At 45.6% G+C, this 20,145-nt stretch overlaps 2 protein-coding genes across 19 annotated transcripts in view; both read right to left on the bottom strand.

Moving 5' to 3' along the window:
• Positions 1-75: 75 nt before the first annotated feature.
• Positions 76-10,715, bottom strand: LOC125723560 (E3 ubiquitin-protein ligase DTX3L-like). Of its 5 annotated transcripts, none has more exons than XM_049000275.1 (9): positions 10,374-10,715; positions 9,790-9,900; positions 8,589-8,659; positions 7,376-8,150; positions 6,069-6,262; positions 3,787-3,908; positions 1,818-2,804; positions 1,007-1,224; positions 76-893 (listed from the first exon to the last, which is right to left on the bottom strand). In XM_049000275.1, the coding sequence occupies exons 2-9, from the start codon at positions 9,792-9,794 to the stop codon at positions 824-826; spliced, it is 2,442 nt and encodes an 813-aa protein (XP_048856232.1). In that variant the 5' UTR covers positions 9,795-9,900; positions 10,374-10,715; the 3' UTR covers positions 76-823. The 5 variants fall into 5 exon arrangements, with proteins under 5 accessions (XP_048856232.1, XP_048856233.1, XP_048856237.1 ...); XM_049000276.1 differs by having other exon boundaries at positions 10,449-10,715; XM_049000280.1 differs by lacking the exon at positions 7,376-8,150 and adding an exon at positions 8,734-8,798 and having other exon boundaries at positions 6,069-6,261; positions 10,374-10,705.
• A 704-nt stretch (positions 10,716-11,419) lies between these two features.
• The window catches only part of esyt1b (extended synaptotagmin-like protein 1b), a 31,098-nt gene continuing 22,372 nt past the window's right edge, over positions 11,420-20,145 (bottom strand). For 10 of the 14 annotated variants that reach the window (XM_049000266.1, XM_049000265.1, XM_049000264.1 and 7 more), the window contains 17 exons: positions 19,936-20,084; positions 19,738-19,804; positions 19,304-19,455; positions 18,985-19,147; positions 17,922-18,089; positions 17,550-17,632; positions 17,163-17,211; positions 16,719-16,808; positions 16,538-16,633; positions 16,387-16,458; positions 16,170-16,256; positions 15,478-15,624; positions 14,918-15,075; positions 14,678-14,797; positions 14,487-14,592; positions 13,052-13,101; positions 11,420-12,774 (listed from right to left, as the gene is read on the bottom strand). In XM_049000266.1, the coding sequence (XP_048856223.1) occupies positions 12,750-12,774; positions 13,052-13,101; positions 14,487-14,592; positions 14,678-14,797; positions 14,918-15,075; positions 15,478-15,624; positions 16,170-16,256; positions 16,387-16,458; positions 16,538-16,633; positions 16,719-16,808; positions 17,163-17,211; positions 17,550-17,632; positions 17,922-18,089; positions 18,985-19,147; positions 19,304-19,455; positions 19,738-19,804; positions 19,936-20,084 (1,782 nt within the window). In that variant the 3' untranslated portion in view covers positions 11,420-12,749. The remainder of the gene's footprint in view (positions 12,775-13,051; positions 13,102-14,486; positions 14,593-14,677; positions 14,798-14,917; positions 15,076-15,477; positions 15,625-16,169; positions 16,257-16,386; positions 16,459-16,537; positions 16,634-16,718; positions 16,809-17,162; positions 17,212-17,549; positions 17,633-17,921; positions 18,090-18,984; positions 19,148-19,303; positions 19,456-19,737; positions 19,805-19,935; positions 20,085-20,145) is intronic. The other 4 variants (XM_049000270.1, XM_049000271.1, XM_049000267.1 and 1 more) reach the window with 4 other exon arrangements.

The following is a 20,145-nucleotide window of genomic DNA, read 5'->3' as shown; positions in this document are numbered from 1 at the left end:
TTTCAGTCTCAGGCAAAAGTGATGTCTCAGGAAACTGACCGAAACCCCACGAAAATAAAAATACACGAATCCATCCAATTTTTAAACATTTTTAATCTCACTTAGTTCATTTATATTAAGGCAATTTAATAATTTCCTGCATAGTTTCTCAGTGTTATGTATGAAGACATTTAAATGAGTAATCCCTTTAGATTTTACATATATTCCATCTTCCAAAGCCAAATATCTTCAGACTCTCCCATGTTTTGCAATGAGTTTTGGTCCTTTTTACCAAAATGCCGCGCTGTTAGTTTCTCCAAACTTCGTGGAAATCCAAATTCCCATTCATTACTGTTGTGGGAACGACTCTTCCTTGGATTTCCCGTCCACCGTAAGTGCGCACTCAGCCCCACGGACCCGCCCCCATTCCGAATAACTTCTCGTTTTTAGTAGCTGCGTGTCCATCGCGCGCAAGTCAGAGTAAAGCGGAAAAAAAACACGCGCTTTCGCCATCTGCTGGTCGTTTGTTTAATGGTCGCCTTTTAACATTTCCGATCGTAACATTTCTTTCCTCTAAACTTGACTTTTAACCAGCTTTCGAAATAAATGATTAAGAGAAAAAAAAATGACAAAATGTATATATAATCTATGATTCTAAAAAAAATACATTGATTTCGTACAATGATTTAAATACACCCGCCAATCCATACAATCCAATTTAATCTGCTAAAGTCTAAGCACTGTAAAAGAAAACGGATTATATTATGGTCAGAATAATTGGTGAAGGGCTCCATTCTCTATGTGATCTTTGTACATGTGCCTCCATCTCAGTCCCAGAACTTCATTACTTGATGCCCTTGGATTTCAGCTCCTCTCTCACCCTTTGAAGGTACCCATCGTCAGGATAACCGAAACTAAGGGAGGGGACAACAAATGCGAATATTAGAGAGACAAACCAAGAAGATGGACAGCAGTGACAGGTAAACACAGTGCACAAGGACAGTCTCGGATCCTAAATGTGTAGCACCTGGTTGGTCCTCCACCTTGACTGGTCTTATGGTGAATGTCATTCCAGATGACGGTGTCTGACTGCCCAGTGGTCCTGGACACCCCAACTGTGAAGATCAACTTCTGCTTAAATGCCTTTTTCAGCAGCTCCAGAACCTCTTTCCCTTCGCGGTTGTTTGGCAAATAAGCGTATCTGCTGGTCCCACTGAACCACTTCCCAGGATTTGGGTGCCTTTCCTACAGCCAGATTTCAAACAGAGATTACAAAAGGACAATTATGTTACACTACAGGAATTATACAAGCATACTTCTGAACTGTATAGCTATTTTCAAAGCCCAGACGGCAAAGGGCATGAGACAGAAGAGACCGTGAGCAGGATACTAGTCCACACACACTGAGCAACTTAGAATCAATTTAAATAACTATATGTACAACATACATGACAACTTCACATGCAGCATGGGGCAGTAGCGTTGGAAGTAGAGGTGCTGAGTGTGCTTCAGCGCCCCCTCTGGTTGTTGGTAGTAATGCAATGTCGCAATACTGTAGGGCAGGATGCCCAAGCCTATAGTTTAAAACTGCATTTTCATGCTTGTTATCTTGTTGTTAGCTGCTGACAACTGCCAACAAAAGATCTCCAGTCAGATCTGACTTTCAGCACCCTGAGCTCAAAACATCTCTCCACCCCTGCCGCTTGGGGGCAGGATTCAAACCCATCAACCAAACCACTTGGAGACTACAGACATAACCATTGAGCAACCATGCTGTCTGGAAATCAACATGTTTATGCTGTAGAACTTGAAAGTTATATGATAACCCTGTTTCTTACCGTCTGTATACCAGAAGGAATCGAATAATAAATTTCAATTGTGTCGCATTTCGGAAATCCTGGAAGTTTGCCGCGTATGACATTGTAAGTCATCATTCCTTCAGGCTGGTCTCCCACCACCTGTCCAAATATTTGTTTACACACTGGACACTGTGGTCCCATACTTTTCACTGCATTATCCAAACAAGACGAACAAAACGTATGTGTACAACGCAATTTCTTCTTATTCGTGAATTCATCCAAGCATATTGGACATTTATCTTCATCATCAGCTGCTCGTAGACCCCTACTGGCTCCTGCAGCTCTCGGATTTTGCACCTGAAGTTCCTCAGGTTCATCTGTGTTTTCCCTGAGACGCAAGGACTTTGACCTAGAAGACATCGCAGCGATCCTTTCCATAAATTCCTCGATGCTCTCTCTCGGACCACTCAGACGGTATCCCTGCGCTGACACGCTCAATTCGAGCCCGGCCTTTTCATCCTTTTGAATTTCTTTTAGCATCTCTGTCAGGATGCCTGGTTCCTGGTCGGCCTTGGGGACGGTAACAATCTCAAAGTTTAGACAACGCTTCTGGACAAGCTCAGTAAACGCCTGATTGGCCAGCTCCTTGTTCTTCCGATCATTTGCTTCAATCGAAACTAAAACAGCATCTTTAAATTCTACTCCAAACTTCTTCTGAATGTTATCCATTTCCGTTCTGTAGGCGCTGGACAGATGACTGTAGTGGCAGACAGGAACGCGACATTCCATTAAATCTTCCTGAATGGGCCTATTGCTATATTTAGCATTGTGTGTTTCCTCGTCACTGTCTTCCCCAGACTTCCAGTGAGCACTCCCAGCATTCTGAGTATTCCCAGTGGAGCCTGCACTGAAGGGTGGACCGTTCACTGCTTGGTGTTGTTCAGGCTTTTTCATGACGGCACCCTGCTCTTGTGGGTTGGAGTCTCTGGGTTCTGTCGGTGCACTGGCCGGCACTGGCATCTTTTTCTGAACAAGAAAATAAAAAGAGCACCAGTCACATATGCGAAGGATACTGCACTTGCATCTTAAAGACTGAGGAAAGTTTACAGCAAAATTTTACCCTGGAAAATGTCACCTATTGATGTAATAATTAAAAAAATGTCAGCCACACTGTCTTACTTGTTTAGCTGCTAAATAAGTATTTTAAGAATTTTATCTAATGCCAACATGAATTAATCAGAACATAAATACATAAATGCTAGGAAATTTTTATAACCCCCCAATTTATTTATTTGTCCGTCTGTCTGTCTGAGAACATGGTTTTCATTGTTTTGCTCTAAACTGGACCTGAATTAGTTTCCAATCAGAGCTCCTATGGCACGTGGTCTGCAGTTTTCGGGTCTTGGTAACATATTGTGATGCTCTTCCGGACAGAATGACTGTGGCTCATCAGTCATGGAAAGCTTATAAAACCAGAGGAAGCCGTTCGCCTGAATGAACCACGAGGCACCAGCAATAACATCCTCCAGGCAGATCAGACCAAGATGGATTTCTTTGGCCGTGGAGGATAATCAGCACACTTAGTAAAAGCCAAACACTGCATATCATAAGAAGAACCTCACGCCGACTATTAGCTACACCACTGCACCCAAAGGATTTGTGCTGCCTTCTGATTCAAAGCTCCACTGATCCTGTAAAAACTGTATTATACATTACTTCATGCAAGAAAGAAAGAACAAAGTTAAAAATGAAATATTAAGCCTTCTCTTCTGTAATTTTTTGGTTTGTAACAAATTACAATAAATCTCTTATATGGTGTAGATTATAATAATCTATATCAAAACTATAATAAATGGGGGCTATAGTGTTCAGGCTACATCATGCCCTTATTAATGAATTCATGTCATATTAGCTATATAATCCCCATCTGGGGGGTATTATACTGTCTCAAACAGGCACATTCCAAGCACTGACAAATACATACAGAAAGACACCGACAAACACCGACCTGATTCCCGTTGTTAACTGGGCTTCCAGGCCGGGAGAAAGAAACACTGATCCGTTTATTCTCTTTCTTCAGCATCAAATCTGTTGATTTTATCTTCAGCAGCCAGTTTAACCCTCTGGGGTCTAGGGGGAGGGGACACACTTTCACTGACTGGGACATGGTCACACATTGCATTCAATATCATAAACTTATGCAAATTATGGCAACATGGCAAATTATTTCTTATATATTTGTTTTGGCATTAAACTCATCTTAATTTTAATGTACTTCGTAAATATGCCATGATTAATGTTAAGTTTATAATTTGACACCAAAGTATAGACATTGCAAAATGCAGTTTGGAACACTTGCAGACACATTTTAAAAGTACATAGTAAGCAATGATGGCAGTTTGTTTTTGATCCCAGATATCTGATCAGCAAAGTCTTGGCTGCATGAAGATGACTAAATGGCGTAGTTGCAACATTCCATCCATCCATCCATCCATCCATCATCTCCCGCTTAATCCGAAGTCGGGTCGCGGGGGCAGCAGCCTCAGCAGGGAGACCCAGACTTCCCTCTCCCCGGCCACTTCGTCTAGCTCTTCTGGGGGGACCCCGAGGCGTTCCCAGGCCAGCCAAGAGACATAGTCTCTCCAGCGTGTCCTGGGTCTTCCCCGGGGCCTCCTCCCAGTGGGACATGCCCGGAATACCTCCCCAGGGAGGCGTCCCGGAGGCATCCTGATCAGATGCCCGAGCCACCTCATCTGGCTCCTCTCGATGCGGAGGAGCAGCGGCTCTACTCTGAGTCCCTCCCGAATGACTGAGCTCCTCACCCTATCTCTAAGGGAGAGCCCAGCCACCCTGCGGAGGAAACTCATTTCGGCCGCTTGTACTCGCGATCTCGTTCTTTCGGTCACTACCCAAAGCTCATGACCATAGGTGAGGGTAGGAACGTAGATCGACTGGTAAATCGAGAGCTTCGCCTTTTGGCTCAGCTCTCTCTTCACCATGACAGACCGATGCAGCGCCCGCATGACTGCTGACGCCGCACCGATCCGCCTGTCGATCTCCCGCTTCATCGTTCCCCCACTCGTGAACAAGATCCCGAGATACTTAAACTCCTCCACTTGGGGGAGGACCCCATCCCCAACCCGGAGAGAGCACTCTACCCTTTTCCGGCTGAGAACCATGGTCTCGGATTTGGAGGTGCTGATTCTCATCCCAGCCGCTTCGCACTCGGCTGCGAACTGCTCCAGTGAGAGCTGAAGGTCACGGCTCGATGAGGCCAACAGAACCACATCATCCGCAAAAAGCAGAGACCTAATCCTGAGGTCACCGAACCGGACGCCCTCAACGCCCTGGCTGCGCCTAGAAATTCTGTCCATAAAAACTATGAACAGAATCGGTGACAAAGGGCAGCCCTGACGGAGTCCAACCCTCACCGGAAACGAGTCCGACTTATTGCCGCCCATGCGGACCAAACTCTGGCACCGGTCATACAGGGACCGAACCGCCCTTAAAAGGGAGCCCGGTACCCCATACTCCCGGAGCACTCCCCACAGGACCCCACGAGGGACACGGTCGAATGCCTTTTCCAAGTCCACAAAACACATGTAGACTGGTCGGGCAAACTCCCATGAACCCTCCAGAACCCTGCTGAGAGTATAGAGCTGGTCCACTGTTGCAACATTCAGTTGGATAAATAAATAAGAGAAACCGAACTCATGTCACTATTTCTGGTTCCTTCCATTGAATATGTAGCAACTCTCATGTGTATGAATGAGCCATTCACACCTGGCCACATCCCCCCCCCCTTTTATGGCGCTGATATGGGGATGTATCTGGATCACGTTTCACGGTTGCATTGTTCATCAAATTACCATGTGAATGCGATTTGAATACACGGAAATGCGGCTATTTAGAAAACGAATAGTGATCTTCAGGTGAGGGCGGTACTATACGCCCCCGATGCAGGTAAAACAAAGGTTTACTTTTTTAACTTTAATACTTCCGACAATGGACGTTTTGAAAAGAAGACAGATTACGGATTTAGTCAGCGTTTTTTTTCATGTTTCTACAATAAGATTTCAGCGAGATATAAATTGAAATACACAAGAAAAATACACTGCATCACCGACAATGTACTCAACCCCAGAGGGTTAAGACTGAAGAAAGTAACACTCACTGGTTAATTACTAAACATTGTACACCAAATAAGGAGAACATTCTTTTTAGCCTAGTAAATTATTTAAATGACTATAGAAATGACCCTTTTTAACAAAGCATGGTGTAGTGACTCACCTGATGCAGATGATATCTTCACCAACACAGAAAGTGGTTCGTCCAAGACATCTACACTGTGTACCTCACATGGGCTCTGACAACTGTTGAACATAGTCTGCAGGGCCTTCTGTAGGATACATGGCCACCTCTCAGGAACGTGCTCATCAGGCCAAACGATGTCAACTTGGACCACTGCAGTATCAGCAGGTGGCTATAAAGATAAAAAGATCCCAAAAGCCAATTTACATGCAGCAGTAAAGGAACAAAGTGCACAGATACAAATGCAGCGCAATGCAACGTCAGGCAAAGTGCAGCCAGTAAACATACTATTACAAAAATGTGCAGAGCAACATCTGCATTTTTGTATTTATCTGGGAGTGCATGTGAATTTGACATAGTTAGGTACAGAGCTGTCTGTCTTTTTAAACATAAAGAAATACTGTGGGGGGGGGGGGGGGGGCATGTCGGGAGGAGGTGCTGCAGCCAGCAGGACGGATCCCCAGTATCGCTTCTTTGCCCATCGTGGTGCAGTAAGCTGGTGCCTGACGGGGCACCAAGATACCATCTCACAGGGTGGATGGACAGAACAGTTCATGATATCCTCCAACTTTGCCACCATCCTCTTCTCCGCTGTGCCCCTCGGGTGATGCTGCTGCCCCAGCAGACCGCTGTGCCAGCTGTGATGGGGGGTGGCGTCTCTGGGTGTAGAGAGGGTTCTCACTATGGGACGCCCGTAGCAGTGCCCTGTAGGGCAGCCCAGCACGAAGCTCTCCCGCTGGTCTCCCGCTGGTCTCCCGCCAGCTGTGATGGGGGGGTGGCGTCTCTGGGCGTAGAGAGGGTTCTCACTATGGGACGCCCGTGGCAGTGCCCTGTAGGACAGCCCAGCACGAAGCTCTCCCGCTGGTCTCCCGCCAGCTGTGATGGGGGGTGGCGTCTCTGGGTGTAGAGAGGGTTCTCACTATGGGATGCCTGTGGCAGTGCCCTGTAGGACAGCCCAGCACTAAGCTCTCCCGCTGGTCTCCCGCTGGTCCCCCGCTGGTCCCCCGCTGGTCTCCCGCTGGTCCCCCGCTGGTCTCCCGTCAGCTGTGATGGGGGGTGGCGTCTCTGGGTGTAGAGAGGGTTCTCACTATGGGACGCCCGTGGCAGTGCCCTGTAGGGCAGCCCAGCACGAAGCTCTCCTGCTGGTCTCCCACTGGTCTCCCGCTGGTCTCCCGCTGGTCTCCTGCCAGCTGTGATGGGGGGTGGCGTCTCTGGGTGTAGAGAGGGTTCTCACTATGGGACGCCCGTGGCAGTGCCCTGTAGGGCAGCCCAGCACGAAGCTCTCCCGCTGGTCTCCCGCTGGTCTCCCGCTGGTCTCCCGCTGGTCTCCCGCTGGTCTCCCGCTGGTCTCCCGCCAGCTGTGATGGGGGGTGGCATCTCTGGGTGTAGAGAGGGTTCCCACTATGGGATGCCCGTGGCAGTGCCCTGTAGGGCAGCCCAGCACGAAGCTCTCCCACTGGTCTCCCGCTGGTCTCCCGCTGGTCTCCTGCCAGCTGTGATGGGGGGTGGCGTCTCTGGGTGTAGAGAGGGTTCTCACTATGGGACGCCCGTAGCAGTGCCCTGTAGGGCAGCCCAGCACGAAGCTCTCCCGCTGGTCTCCCGCTGGTCTCCCGCCAGCTGTGATGGGGGGGTGGCGTCTCTGGGCGTAGAGAGGGTTCTCACTATGGGACGCCCGTGGCAGTGCCCTGTAGGACAGCCCAGCACGAAGCTCTCCCGCTGGTCTCCCGCTGGTCTCCCGCCAGCTGTGATGGGGGGTGGCGTCTCTGGGTGTAGAGAGGGTTCTCACTATGGGATGCCTGTGGCAGTGCCCTGTAGGACAGCCCAGCACTAAGCTCTCCCGCTGGTCTCCCGCTGGTCTCCCGCTGGTCCCCCGCTGGTCTCCCGCTGGTCTCCCGCTGGTCCCCCGCTGGTCTCCCGCTGGTCCCCCGCTGGTCTCCCGCTGGTCTCCCGCTGGTCTCCCGCCAGCTGTGATGGGGGGGTGGCGTCTCTGGGTGTAGAGAGGGTTCTCACTATGGGACGCCCGTGGCAGTGCCCTGTAGGGCAGCCCAGCACGAAGCTCTCCTGCTGGTCTCCCACTGGTCTCCCGCTGGTCTCCCGCTGGTCTCCTGCCAGCTGTGATGGGGGTGGCGTCTCTGGGTGTAGAGAGGGTTCTCACTATGGGACGCCCGTGGCAGTGCCCTGTAGGGCAGCCCAGCACGAAGCTCTCCCACTGGTCTCCCGCTGGTCTCCCGCTGGTCTCCCGCCAGCTGTGATGGGGGGGTGGCGTCTCTGGGTGTAGAGAGGGTTCCCACTATGGGATGCCCGTGGCAGTGCCCTGTAGGGCAGCCCAGCACGAAGCTCTCCCACTGGTCTCCCGCTGGTCTCCCGCTGGTCTCCCGCTGGTCTCCCGCTGGTCTCCTGCCAGCTGTGATGGGGGGTGGCGTCTCTGGGTGTAGAGAGGGTTCTCACTATGGGACGCCCGTGGCAGTGCCCTGTAGGACAGCCCAGCACGAAGCTCACCCGCTGGTCTCCCGCTGGTCTCCCGCTGGTCTCCCGCTGGTCTCCTGCCAGCTGTGATGGGGGTGGCGTCTCTGGGTGTAGAGAGGGTTCTCACTATGGGACGCCCGTGGCAGTGCCCTGTAGGACAGCCCAGCACGAAGCTCACCCGCTGGTCTCCCGCTGGTCTCCCGCTGGTCTCCCGCTGGTCTCCTGCCAGCTCCAGCATAAGCCCTTAATCAGATTAGCTCTCATTCTGATCTTTTCACATTTTGGTGTAAAATCACAGCTTTCCTGGCATGCATTCTGGAGATATCAACCGGGCCAGTAAATCAGGTGGAAACGGGTCTGAATAAGAACCAGTGGATCCTCTGCCCAGCCTGGCAGTACATTCTGACGTATCAGTTTAGGCCCCCAGTAGACTGTCATCCAAGCACAGATGCTGAACAGCATTTTGTTTGCTGCTTACTTAATTAGTCCTTTTGCCTTTGGAATCTGGGGTTTCAAGCTTCAGTACATGAGAAGACGAAGCGCGCAGGTTCAGCACATCCTGCTACCTGTAGATGTCAGTAAACCCCAATCCAGCCTTACAGGTTCTGCCGGCCGTCACTGGAAACAAATACACGGGCAGCTAGAACACATTCCTGCTCCACACCATAGATGTCAACCACTGGTGCTGAAAGTCTAGCTAATCCGAGATTGCGATCGCTCAAATAAAGGTTCCGAAATAGTTTATTTTTATGGCAGTCAATAAGAAGGAGCTGTCCGTAAATTGGACGTTCTTAACCCAGGAACTGCTTGTAATTATGTGGTTAATTAGACATCATAGCAGACATCCCACCTTTGGGATACTGATTTCAGGGACGCAGATGAGGGGGGTTGGCCAGGGCTGGGCTGGTATTATGGTAATGCTGTACATATACTGCCGACTGGGGTGGGGGCCTGTGGGCGGCCAAAATCTCCTGACCGCAGCTATTGGGTGGCTGGTAAATTTGTGGTGAGTTTGCAGCAGTAATACCTCTTGCCAGCTAATTTCACCACCACTGAATGTCACTGAACCTCAGATATTGCATTGCGCATCATTTGCAGGAAACTCCTGGAAATTCTGGAACAGGTGCGATGTCTGATATAGGATTCATATCCTATAAAACTTATCCTGTACTGCAAGTTTTCACTGGCCAATGCACTGTGCACTGGGGAAAGTCCATGGCCTGTGGCTCCTTACCCCATCCACGTCCATATCTTCCACAGTATCCCACGGTAAACCTGATTCTGCCATGTTGTTATCTTGCAGCTTCTTTGCCACTTCGCCTTCGTATCACATCAGACCGATAACCTGTTAACAGTGTTACAACAGCATACACAGCGACAATACGCATGTTGTTAAAACTCGAGTGATTTCGACAAAATCCAGCAATTAATCTAAATATTATAAACACTGATGTTCTCCAGACACAGATATTAAATTCATTTTTTAATGAAGATTAAAAATACATTTGTAAATAGGAAAATTACTTTAGTTTTACTTTCGAACTAACAAGAATGCAAGCGGCAAGTTTCATGCGCAATATAATTCACATATTTTTCAAACAAAATATCTTTCGTGACCAGAGAAGAAAACAGATCATATAAGAAATGGATGTCCAGCTACACCTGTATATTAAGGCTAAAGTAGTAGTAAGGTATAGTGACTATGCGATTTGACGATACACAACGCAGAAACAACTACACCGTTGCCTACTCAGGGCGTATTTACAACATCTTACCTGACCTTAAGAATTTTTTAAAGCTAAAAGTTTTTAAAGTTACCAGTATAAGTTATATTTGTCGTTCCCGTTTGCTTTCAAAATAAACAAACTGAAGTGGTGCCAGGCAGCGACTTACGCAGCGAAGGAACAGAAACGAAAATGAAAGCAGTTCCAGCTGAAAAATGGACGCTTCTTAAAGGAGAAACAGCTTTTTCTGACACTAAATAACAAGTTAAAACCTTCATACAGAAACAGATGTTATAAAGGCTCTTCCTGTGTCTTTTCCGGTAACTGACTTTTATTGCAATGTCATTTATGATTCATATGACTATGGGTTTATAACAGCCTTTTCCGCATCCCGACCCTGACTTCCAAAGCCGAGGGTCAGTTACATACTTAGTATAACATGACACGAGTCACGCGGCTAACAGCAGCGTCCCATAATGCATTTCATCCTTTTGTTCCCCCATAGTGCGACTAGGAAACAATAAAAGCGTATTTAATGTACAGTAATGTACGATACATGTTATAACATGTGCACCACTGCAGTTTTGAATGCGTTCACTCAGAATTCAGGTTAAAAGCTGCCGGCGCCAGTAGCTCCAAAAATGAAATATTACAGCATATTTAATGTATACTAACATTTAATTACAGTTACAATAATAACATTCCTCTTCGTATTTTTTGAATCACTGGCTGCTGGCTCCTTTCAATTGCAGAAAAATACATAGAGGACTGTGACTATTGTAATTGTAATTAAATATTAGTTCATGTTAAATATTCTATTTCTCATCTCTGGGCCTGGAAGCACTGAGTTACCACTTTTCGTTATACTTTACGGGATTGACACTATATACGGCTTTATCACTGTTTACCTTTTTGTTTTTCTTAGATCTTCAACAACAGATCAGCGGAATGTATATATTATATTGATCCATTTTCATGCAATAAACAGCATAAGGCCGCACATGAAGGTACTACACATCATCGAATTTATTGTAAGTTTAACACACTTAAACTGCCGTTCAGTACAGACAAACAGTCGTAATTATGAGAAACAATGGCAGTAATAACAGTGGGGAAAAAACGGATGCGTAACACAGAGGAGACGGTGCCAACAGGGTTTATTTTATGAAGTAATTCAGCCTTTCTGTGCGCATACATGTTTAAAATCTGTTTGCGAGTTCCAATGAGTTAGCAATAAAGCTGAATTCAGGGTAACTTCAAACCCTGATTGTTGTCTAGCGTGCTTCTACATAAACCCACACAGACACATAGAATTACAGTAAATGAGAAGGCTTTAAAACAACAAATTACATATATTGGACAAAGCTAACGTCACAGTGCTTCACAAAGGCAATAAACAACAAAACGTATAAAATATTTCTGACTGTATAATTTGAACCATTATAAAATGCATTTAATACTCAAGGTATAAAGAAACAGAAAAATAACATAAAAATGAAGCGATAAAATAAAGTTTCGGGAATTCAACAGCTACAGATCAGTAATATGCTGAACAATTTTTACTTTAAAATACTGAAACTTGGATTGAGATTGAACTTTGGTCTGATTTTTATGGCAAAGAAGACTGATTGTGCAGCTCAAAGTCACAATTCCTGTCCTATCAGCAAAAGCCCTGAGGACGAGTGACGTAAACATGCAGCATTTAGATCAAAGCAGTAAATTTTGACAGTCAACTGTAACATACAAGATATCTAAGTCACCATTCAGAGCAGCCTGTTTGTATGCAGCAAAACATAATCAATGCATTTCTATGCTTATCATATAAAAATACCGACATCCAGCAATACGTCTGCTGAATAAAACGAATTCCATCAATTAATACAGATTTTACTAAGAACAGTTAAGGCAAGTGATGATCAAACATCACACACATACAGCCTGGACCCAACCTCATACCGGTACACGAACATAACACCACTTTCCCTTCATTGTTCCCATTCTGTGTCTTCTTATACTCACTTCAACTATCTTCGCATCTATCGATCACATACATCTTCCATTCTTCTCCATTCTGAAGGTTCTCCACCTTCTGTAGTTCTCACCACGGGAGATGGGACTCACCCGTCTCACTTAAGTCTGACACACTTTAGCCGCAGACATTTTGACTTCCTGTCTTCCTCTCTTTATGGCCTCCTGACATATATCCTTCGCACAGAATTCTGGGGAATATCAATCCTTCCACAGATGCAAAAAACTTAACTGGGAGATGCAGACAAATATACATTCAACTGAAAAGCATGTCTGTGAAGTGACTGCGATGGGCAGAAGGTGTGTTGCTGTTGGTACAGACCATTGCATTATGGTTATGGACTAACACTTCAGCAAACATTAGCGATATTTCAGCAGTCAGCCTTGGCTTTACGTGCATGGAACGGACACGAGCTGCGGAAAGGATGTGCGGAGCAGTAGACTAACTTTCTTCTTTCAAATCAAACCTGAAAATAACAGAAATTACAGTTCAATGTCATGCCACAGTTAACGCCATTAAAACATTATTGAAATGTTTGATATCATTATGGATATTAACGATATCCAAAAGCAGTCTGCTTCACATTCACTGATTTGCCTCATTGACAGTTTTAAATGTATTATTGTAAAAGGCTTTAAAATCACATTTGCCATTTAGCAGATATTCGTTCCGACACAATACAATTTCAATCAGAGTACATCATTTTGTTTGAAAACACTGAATTGTGACTCAGTGTGACTTACCACTGTGTGACCCCCGAGGCAAGGTCAACAGAGGACAGGTCTATCTGTACCTAGAAAAGTCAAGCAAAGATAAGCTGTCAGAGATGTGTGAGCAGTCACAGGGACAGCAGATGAGAGGAATGTAACTGCAGGTCATTTGCAGTAGATGATGCCTTTCTCTTTACTGCCTGCAGCATTAAATTTTCACAATATTTTTCCAGCATTTTGTTTTTTTTTTAGTATTTTAAATTGTTCTCTGATGTTTACATAGAAGGTATGTGAACTTGGTTCGGTCAAAAAATGCCCAGAAGTGGTTTTACGGGCCAATTTACAACCTTATTATTTGGCCCTAAAATGAAACAGACCGTTTTCCCATTTTTTGGTCAGTTCATTAATATGTTGATGTACTCCGCTCTGATTGGCTGAATTCCAGTGAACCACTGTGATAGCTCACACAGAACTAACATCTCTACAGTCATGTGCCACATCATAACGTTTCCCTCAACAACGGACCACATATACAACCGTGGCCCCATAAGATTATAACGGAGCTGAAAAATTCCTCTCGCCAAGTGACGTCATAACGCAACACATGACATGTGGTGATGTAAACAAACTCCTGTGCTGTCAGTTGTGTAAAAGTATAGCAAATACAATTTTGTACAGTACATAATACTTGATAATGACTATAACTTTGTTATTGGTTTATGTGTTTATCGTACTACACTTTTTATCGTTATTTACGTACTTAAGTTACACCATCTTGGTTTGTGTAAGTACATTCTATGATGTTCATACCGACATAATCGGCAAACGCATTTTTCAGAATGTATCTCCATCGTTAAGTGACGCATGGCTGTAAATTGATCACTGCAGGTGCAGTGAAACATGGAGCATTTAGGCATCCGACCGAATGCGTCTGAGCCTCTATCAGAAAAGGAATCGGATGTTGAGGAACAACCAGTTCCCCTCCGGAGATTGGAAATGAACGCTGCTAAGGGGTACGTTCTGTGATTTAGTGCTTCCCGGAACAGGCTGTGCAGGTCCACTGGGTTTGGAAGTGGGCTGGTCTTACGTTTAGGGCTGTAGTTAAGACTGGTACATAACAGTCCAGGATTATTGAATCAGCCCATTTTACTACGTCTTACATTTGCAGGATTTGTGTCTGAAAGTGGGAACAATGGTGTTTCAGATTCACGATTCATCAGTTCCATGTACTGAACGCTCTTTATGGAACTATGTTGAAATAAAGTCAGATTTTCATTCTATGCCACTTTTATTTAAAAGTGAAAGTAAACTTGACATGAGAATTCCTTGATATATGATGTGAGGAGATCTTCCGCATCTTAATTTATTTCTTTTAAATAAAGACTATCCAGGAAGGTCAATGATAACAGAATCGTGATTTTAACACAACGCTGAGATACCAAAACGAGCAGAGTAACAGAAGACTGACCTTGCCAATCACCTCTTTCTCACGACTCATGAAGGATGTGCTGTTCTTCACGGTCAAATCCAACTGCTTCTGTCGCGCTTCATCCATAGAAATATTAAAATCAAACCTGGATATTGGAAAAGCGCAGAGAAAGGGTTAGACAGCTAACACTCGCCCTCCGCTCTCTTCAGGTCTGGGAACGGGTGACTGACCTCTCATTGAACTCAGGGTTGGCATCTTTCTTCTTGATGCCGGTTTTCCTTTTGGTGACCTTGTTCTTGTCTGGCAGCAGGATGAAGGACACGTAGGGGTCTGAGGAGCCTGTCAGATGCCTGGATGCAGATTCAGAGCATCGTGAAAGTAGAGGCAGATTACGCAGGTATATAGACCACTCCATCACCCACAAACACTAAGACATCCCACGAACAGCGCAGACCTGGACTCAGACAGACCTGCAAGCATGAACTGTGATGAGCAACTTTTTGTCATCCTTGGGGTAAGAGAGGGACAGCTTGACCTGCCCACTGTGCCCAGGGGCATCGGACGGCGTGCTGGCGGAGACCGTGGGCAGGCCTCTATCCCCAGCCTGCACTTTCATTGGTTCCAGAATCTGATGGAGAACAGAGTGCAAGTCTGGACACTGTGTGTGACATGCAAAGCCAGAACGGCCCAGTATCCACTGGCCAGGAACCTGTTAGCGCCCTACAGAGAGAGGAAACCTGCTGTTTGCTATCCGAGATTCTACATCAACAGGAAGGATCAATTGCACCTTAAGTTAAAGCATCTCTCTGCTGATACCTTGTTACCTTTTGAAGGTACTTTTCCATGCTTTGTGATTTTTTTTCCAGCATGACAATGTCACAGAATAGTAAAGTTACCCAAAGATTTATGCAAACAAACACTAATTACTGAGTGTTTTTTATGTAAGTCTTACTGAACACTGATCATCAGTCACTGTTTCAGTCCCATGATTAATTTAGGCAGGAGGTGAAGGCGTTGCTGTGACGTTTACCTTGAGCTCCGCCCTCAGCAGTATCTGACTCTCAGCGGGAACTCCATCCAGACTCAGCCAGCGGTCCAGCACCAGCCCTGGTTCTGAAAGCAGCTCTCTGACAGGCAGAACCAGCGAGCCAGTGGGCTGATCCCCAGTGTGGTACAGCTGTAACACAGAGCAAGGTGGAGACCTATCATCATATTTTAATTCTTTACTTAACCTGTCTACAAACAACACAGCCATGACGACAGCACAGCCATGCTGATTTCCGACAACAAAAGAATTTTACTCTAAATAAATGCAAACAGGTGAGTGCTGTAATATAATGTACTGTAATATATTATTCAGTAATATATTCACTGACTACCTCAAGAACTGTTTGCATTCATACGTTTCCGCTGCTAATTTGAATTTGACTTGTATGAATCCTACCATTTGCACTCTATTGTTCACCACCGTCTACCATTTGCAAAACTACCTTCACTATTATTACCCTTTGCACAACCGCCTCTTCTATTGTTACTATTTGCACAATTGACTTATATATTGTTGCCATTTGCACTTTGTCGGTATGTCCCTGGCCTTGTCAGTTTGTCCTGTGTCCTGTTGTCTGTCTTTCTGTATAGAATGTCTATAAGTTTGTAACTGGAGGGCACGCACACCCTCCCATATCTGTGACCCTTTGATCATTGTTTTAACATTCAGCTCACCTTCAGGATGAGGGTGTCCTTTTTCGGATCATGGAGCAGGAAGTGATATCCTTCACCCCAGTGTGGTGCAGTGGACCGATCGCACACCTTCGCAGTACAGAATGCAGAGGTATGAGACCTTCATAAAGCCAGCCTGTTAACTCAGTCTCCTTCTTGGCTGATACCTCTTAGGATTGGTCCATATTTCTGTCACTTAACACACGGGGGCGGGACTTACCTTCGTTTTGTAGGACGTCGCTCCGAGGTCGAGCTCTGCCCCCACCTTAGGCTCCTTCCCACTCTTCTTCAGCTAAGAAAAATGGGTTTTGGTGGGTAACAAAGACTACTGCCTGAGAAGTCAGGAGCCAGCGGAGGGGGGGTGTACTTACCGGGAGGCCGTGGGCACGGTCCACGTACACAAAGAGCAGAGCAGCTGAGGGCACAGCCTTGTTCTGGTACGACTGCTGGGCCTGGAACCTCAGCACCTACAGATTAACATTATTAAGACACACTGTATACAAACTGCTACAGAAGCAGGGGGAGGGTCACTGGACGGGGAATCAGACTGACCTGATCCAGTCTGACAGGGTCTGACACAGTGGAAACCCACTCCAGAACCAGGTGGATACGGCCCGACTTCACGTCAGTCAGCGTGTACCACTGTCACGGGACCATGCAGAACATTGTGAAATGGTTTACACACACACACACAGGTTTGTAATTATTTCTTTGTGGGGACTCTCCATTCATTTCTAAAATTCTAATCCCAACATGACGACCTTAACCCTAACCCTAACCCTAACCCTAACCCTAACCCCTACCCAGCCCTAACCTTAACCATATATAACCAAAAAAGATATTTTCACTTTTTTTTAATAGCATTCACGGATCTTTGTGGGGACCTGAAAAATGGTCCCCACAACTTAAAAAAATCCCCACAATGTAATATAAACCTAATCCCACCCACACCCATTAAATAAAGAAGGCTCACAGTGACACTAAAGCAGACCTCACCTTATCACTGTACCGGGAGCTGATGATGTCACTCAGGCTGACCTTTAACCTGCAGACAGTGATACCAAATGAAATCTATGTCTGGAAAACAGCACTGACATACTTTTAAAGCAAAGCAATCAAATAAACTATTAGATTTTTTTTTTTTAACTAAAACAGTATAGAAGTATTACAAAGGGAGACAAATTCATTGCTCTGTGGTGTCAGTCAGGTGTTAATAACAAAATATCAAACTTTAAGACTACTTCAATATACTGTATTTATATTATATTAATGACATGGTTGGCATACTTTTATTCTAGATGAATTGTAATGTCATCATTCTGTGCACTATATTCATTATGTTATACTTTCATCAAAAATAGGATTGAAAGCCAGCAGTCTCACCTCCCCAGGAAGTCATCAGAATCCAGGTCCTTGTCAAACAGCTCAAACTGGATCTCCTGTCCTGGTGCTTTGGTCAGGACCACCTGGGTAGAAGAATTTTAACATTCACAAAGCTCATTAACCGATAACGTTAAAAAATGTTTCTCATTATTTTAACCACAAGGGGGCAGCAATGCAATAACAAAAAACCGACAATGACTAACAGAAGAATAATAAACATGAGATGATCTTGACACTAAGCTCGTAAATTTAGTCTTTTCAATAAATCAGAAGAAATGTCTTTAGAGCATTGTTAGATAATCAGTCAATTTAAATTCAATGTGAGATTATTCCCTAATATCCGGAACCCCAAAGCAAAAAATTGTGCAATACCTCATACAACTCATTCCAGGTTGGGTTGAGGTTCTCCTTGATCACATGACTACGGAACTTGATATTCCCAACACAGATCTTGACATAAGGGTCACTCTTCCCCCCAGCCATGAAGCCATCCATGGCTATCAAATGCTGAGCCTCCACCAGGTGAATACGTAGCAGCCCCTAGAGAATACAAAGCATTGTCACTTAATCATTGCACAGATGGTTTATAAGGTGCACCTACTTACTACTGGCTAAGACCCCCTTTGCCTCCAGAATGACTCGAATTCCTTACAACATGGATTCAAATCTGCGTTGGAGATTCTTCATAGGGATTTTGGTCCATGTTGACTCAATGTGGAGACCGAATGGTGTGGGATGTGCACTTGTAATTTAAAGATTGCAGGTTCGAATCCCCGACCAGCAAGGCACCACTGAGGTACCCTGAGCAAGGTGCCGCCCCCAAGCACTGCTCCCTGGGTACTGGATTAGCTGCCCCCTGCTGTCATGACGTCACACATGCGTTCAATGCAGAGACACATTTCATTGTTGTGCACTGTGTGCTGTGGTGTGTTAACAATGACCACTGATCACCAACCATGCATTTTCACCCAAAGAACTGCTTCTCATTGCATGATTTCACTGGATGATTTATTCACTGATATTCATTCCATTCTCTGTAATCTCTACAAACTGCAGTACATGCAAAGCCCAGGAGGCAAGCGGTTTGTGACGTGCTGGAACCCCTACATCCGATCTCAACAATTACTCCACATTTAATTTGCCTTACATTAAGTATCTTTCCCACTATAAAACTAATTTAAATAATATCTAGTGAAACAACAACTAAACCTCTTGACCACATCAGCATGATTTGCTGTTTGACTGTTTGTATGAACGGGCAGTGTCCCTAATAACGTGGCACATCAGATACTGCATGTAGCTCTATACATCAATTCTACATTACAAACTGATCAATTGTTTGGTGCATGACTTGTGAACACAACTGAAGAACAGTGATAGGCTCCGGACACCCAGAGCAGACTGATCAATAGGTGAGGCAGGGTTGATGACTCACCTCTGTAGCAAAGCTGGGGTCAGGAGATGTCCGACTGGGCTTAGTGGACACTGGGCTGGGAACGATGGAGACTTCCTGAGGTTCTACCTTGGCTGCTGCACCTTCCTTGACCTTCTCAGGTGTAGGAGACACTGGTGCCCTAGCAGGGTGTGGCCCCTCATCCCTAAGTGTATCAGGAACAAAGACAGGCACCATCCATCAGTGTGTGTCAAAGCCAGGTACCAACTGTACATGTGCAGCAACAAACGTGCTGTGACTGTCTTCACAGCCTCAAGGAAATCCATGACCACCAACACCTGTGTCTCCAAATCTCACTCACCCTTTGGTAAGGGCAGCTTTATGTATCACCTCCTGACTGGGTGGGGTGATGGTGTCTTTGGGCGGGACTACAGTTTTCTCCACCTCCTTGGCAGATGGGGTGCTGGCAGGAACACTGACTGTGCCAGTCTGATCCGCACCTCCCACTGCAGTCTTGGACAGAAAAACATGTTTGTACTTCATAAAAACTGTTAACAGTAACTCAGCAATCTGCACTGTTCCATCCTTCCAAAAACCGGATGCCAGTTCTCCGCATTAAGCTTCATCCGCAACCTCAGAACCAAAACAGAATTTTCAAATGAAATTTCTTTAGGGTGAGAAAGGTTAAGATCCACTGTACTTGTCTGATATAATTACATTTTTATTTAGCTATATTAAGAGTCTACAAAGTCACTGCAGTATTTGCTTAATGACTCCAAACTCTGGAGATGCTACCTCAAGATGCTTCTCCTCCTTGATCTTCTCAGGTTTGGGAGACACTGGTGAACTACCAGGATGTGGCCTGAGTATAACAGAGACACACGGGCACCACCTTTAATGTCAGTCACCATCAGTAAGGCTCCTTCATCCAACCGGCCCCGACTGTTTTAAAATCCACAGCCATCAATACCTGCTTCTCTAAAACTCACTCACCCCTTGGCAGCCTCAGCTTCATGTATTAGTCCCTGATTGGATAAGCTGACTGTGTCTTTGGGTGGAGTTAGACTTCGCTGCACCTCCTCAGGTGATGCAGGAGCACCAGCTTGAACTGGAGCAACCTTGAGTATCTTTGAATCTAAGATCTGTTGGCCGGAATATATATAATTAATTCGCAGAGAGCTTTAGTGTACAGCAGTGATGGCA

The sequence above is a fragment of the Brienomyrus brachyistius genome, unplaced genomic scaffold (genome assembly GCF_023856365.1).
Source record: "Brienomyrus brachyistius isolate T26 unplaced genomic scaffold, BBRACH_0.4 scaffold50, whole genome shotgun sequence".
Lineage (NCBI taxonomy): Eukaryota > Metazoa > Chordata > Actinopteri > Osteoglossiformes > Mormyridae > Brienomyrus > Brienomyrus brachyistius.
Note: the sequence above shows the minus strand (reverse complement) of the source record. Positions and strands in the feature narration are given on the sequence as shown.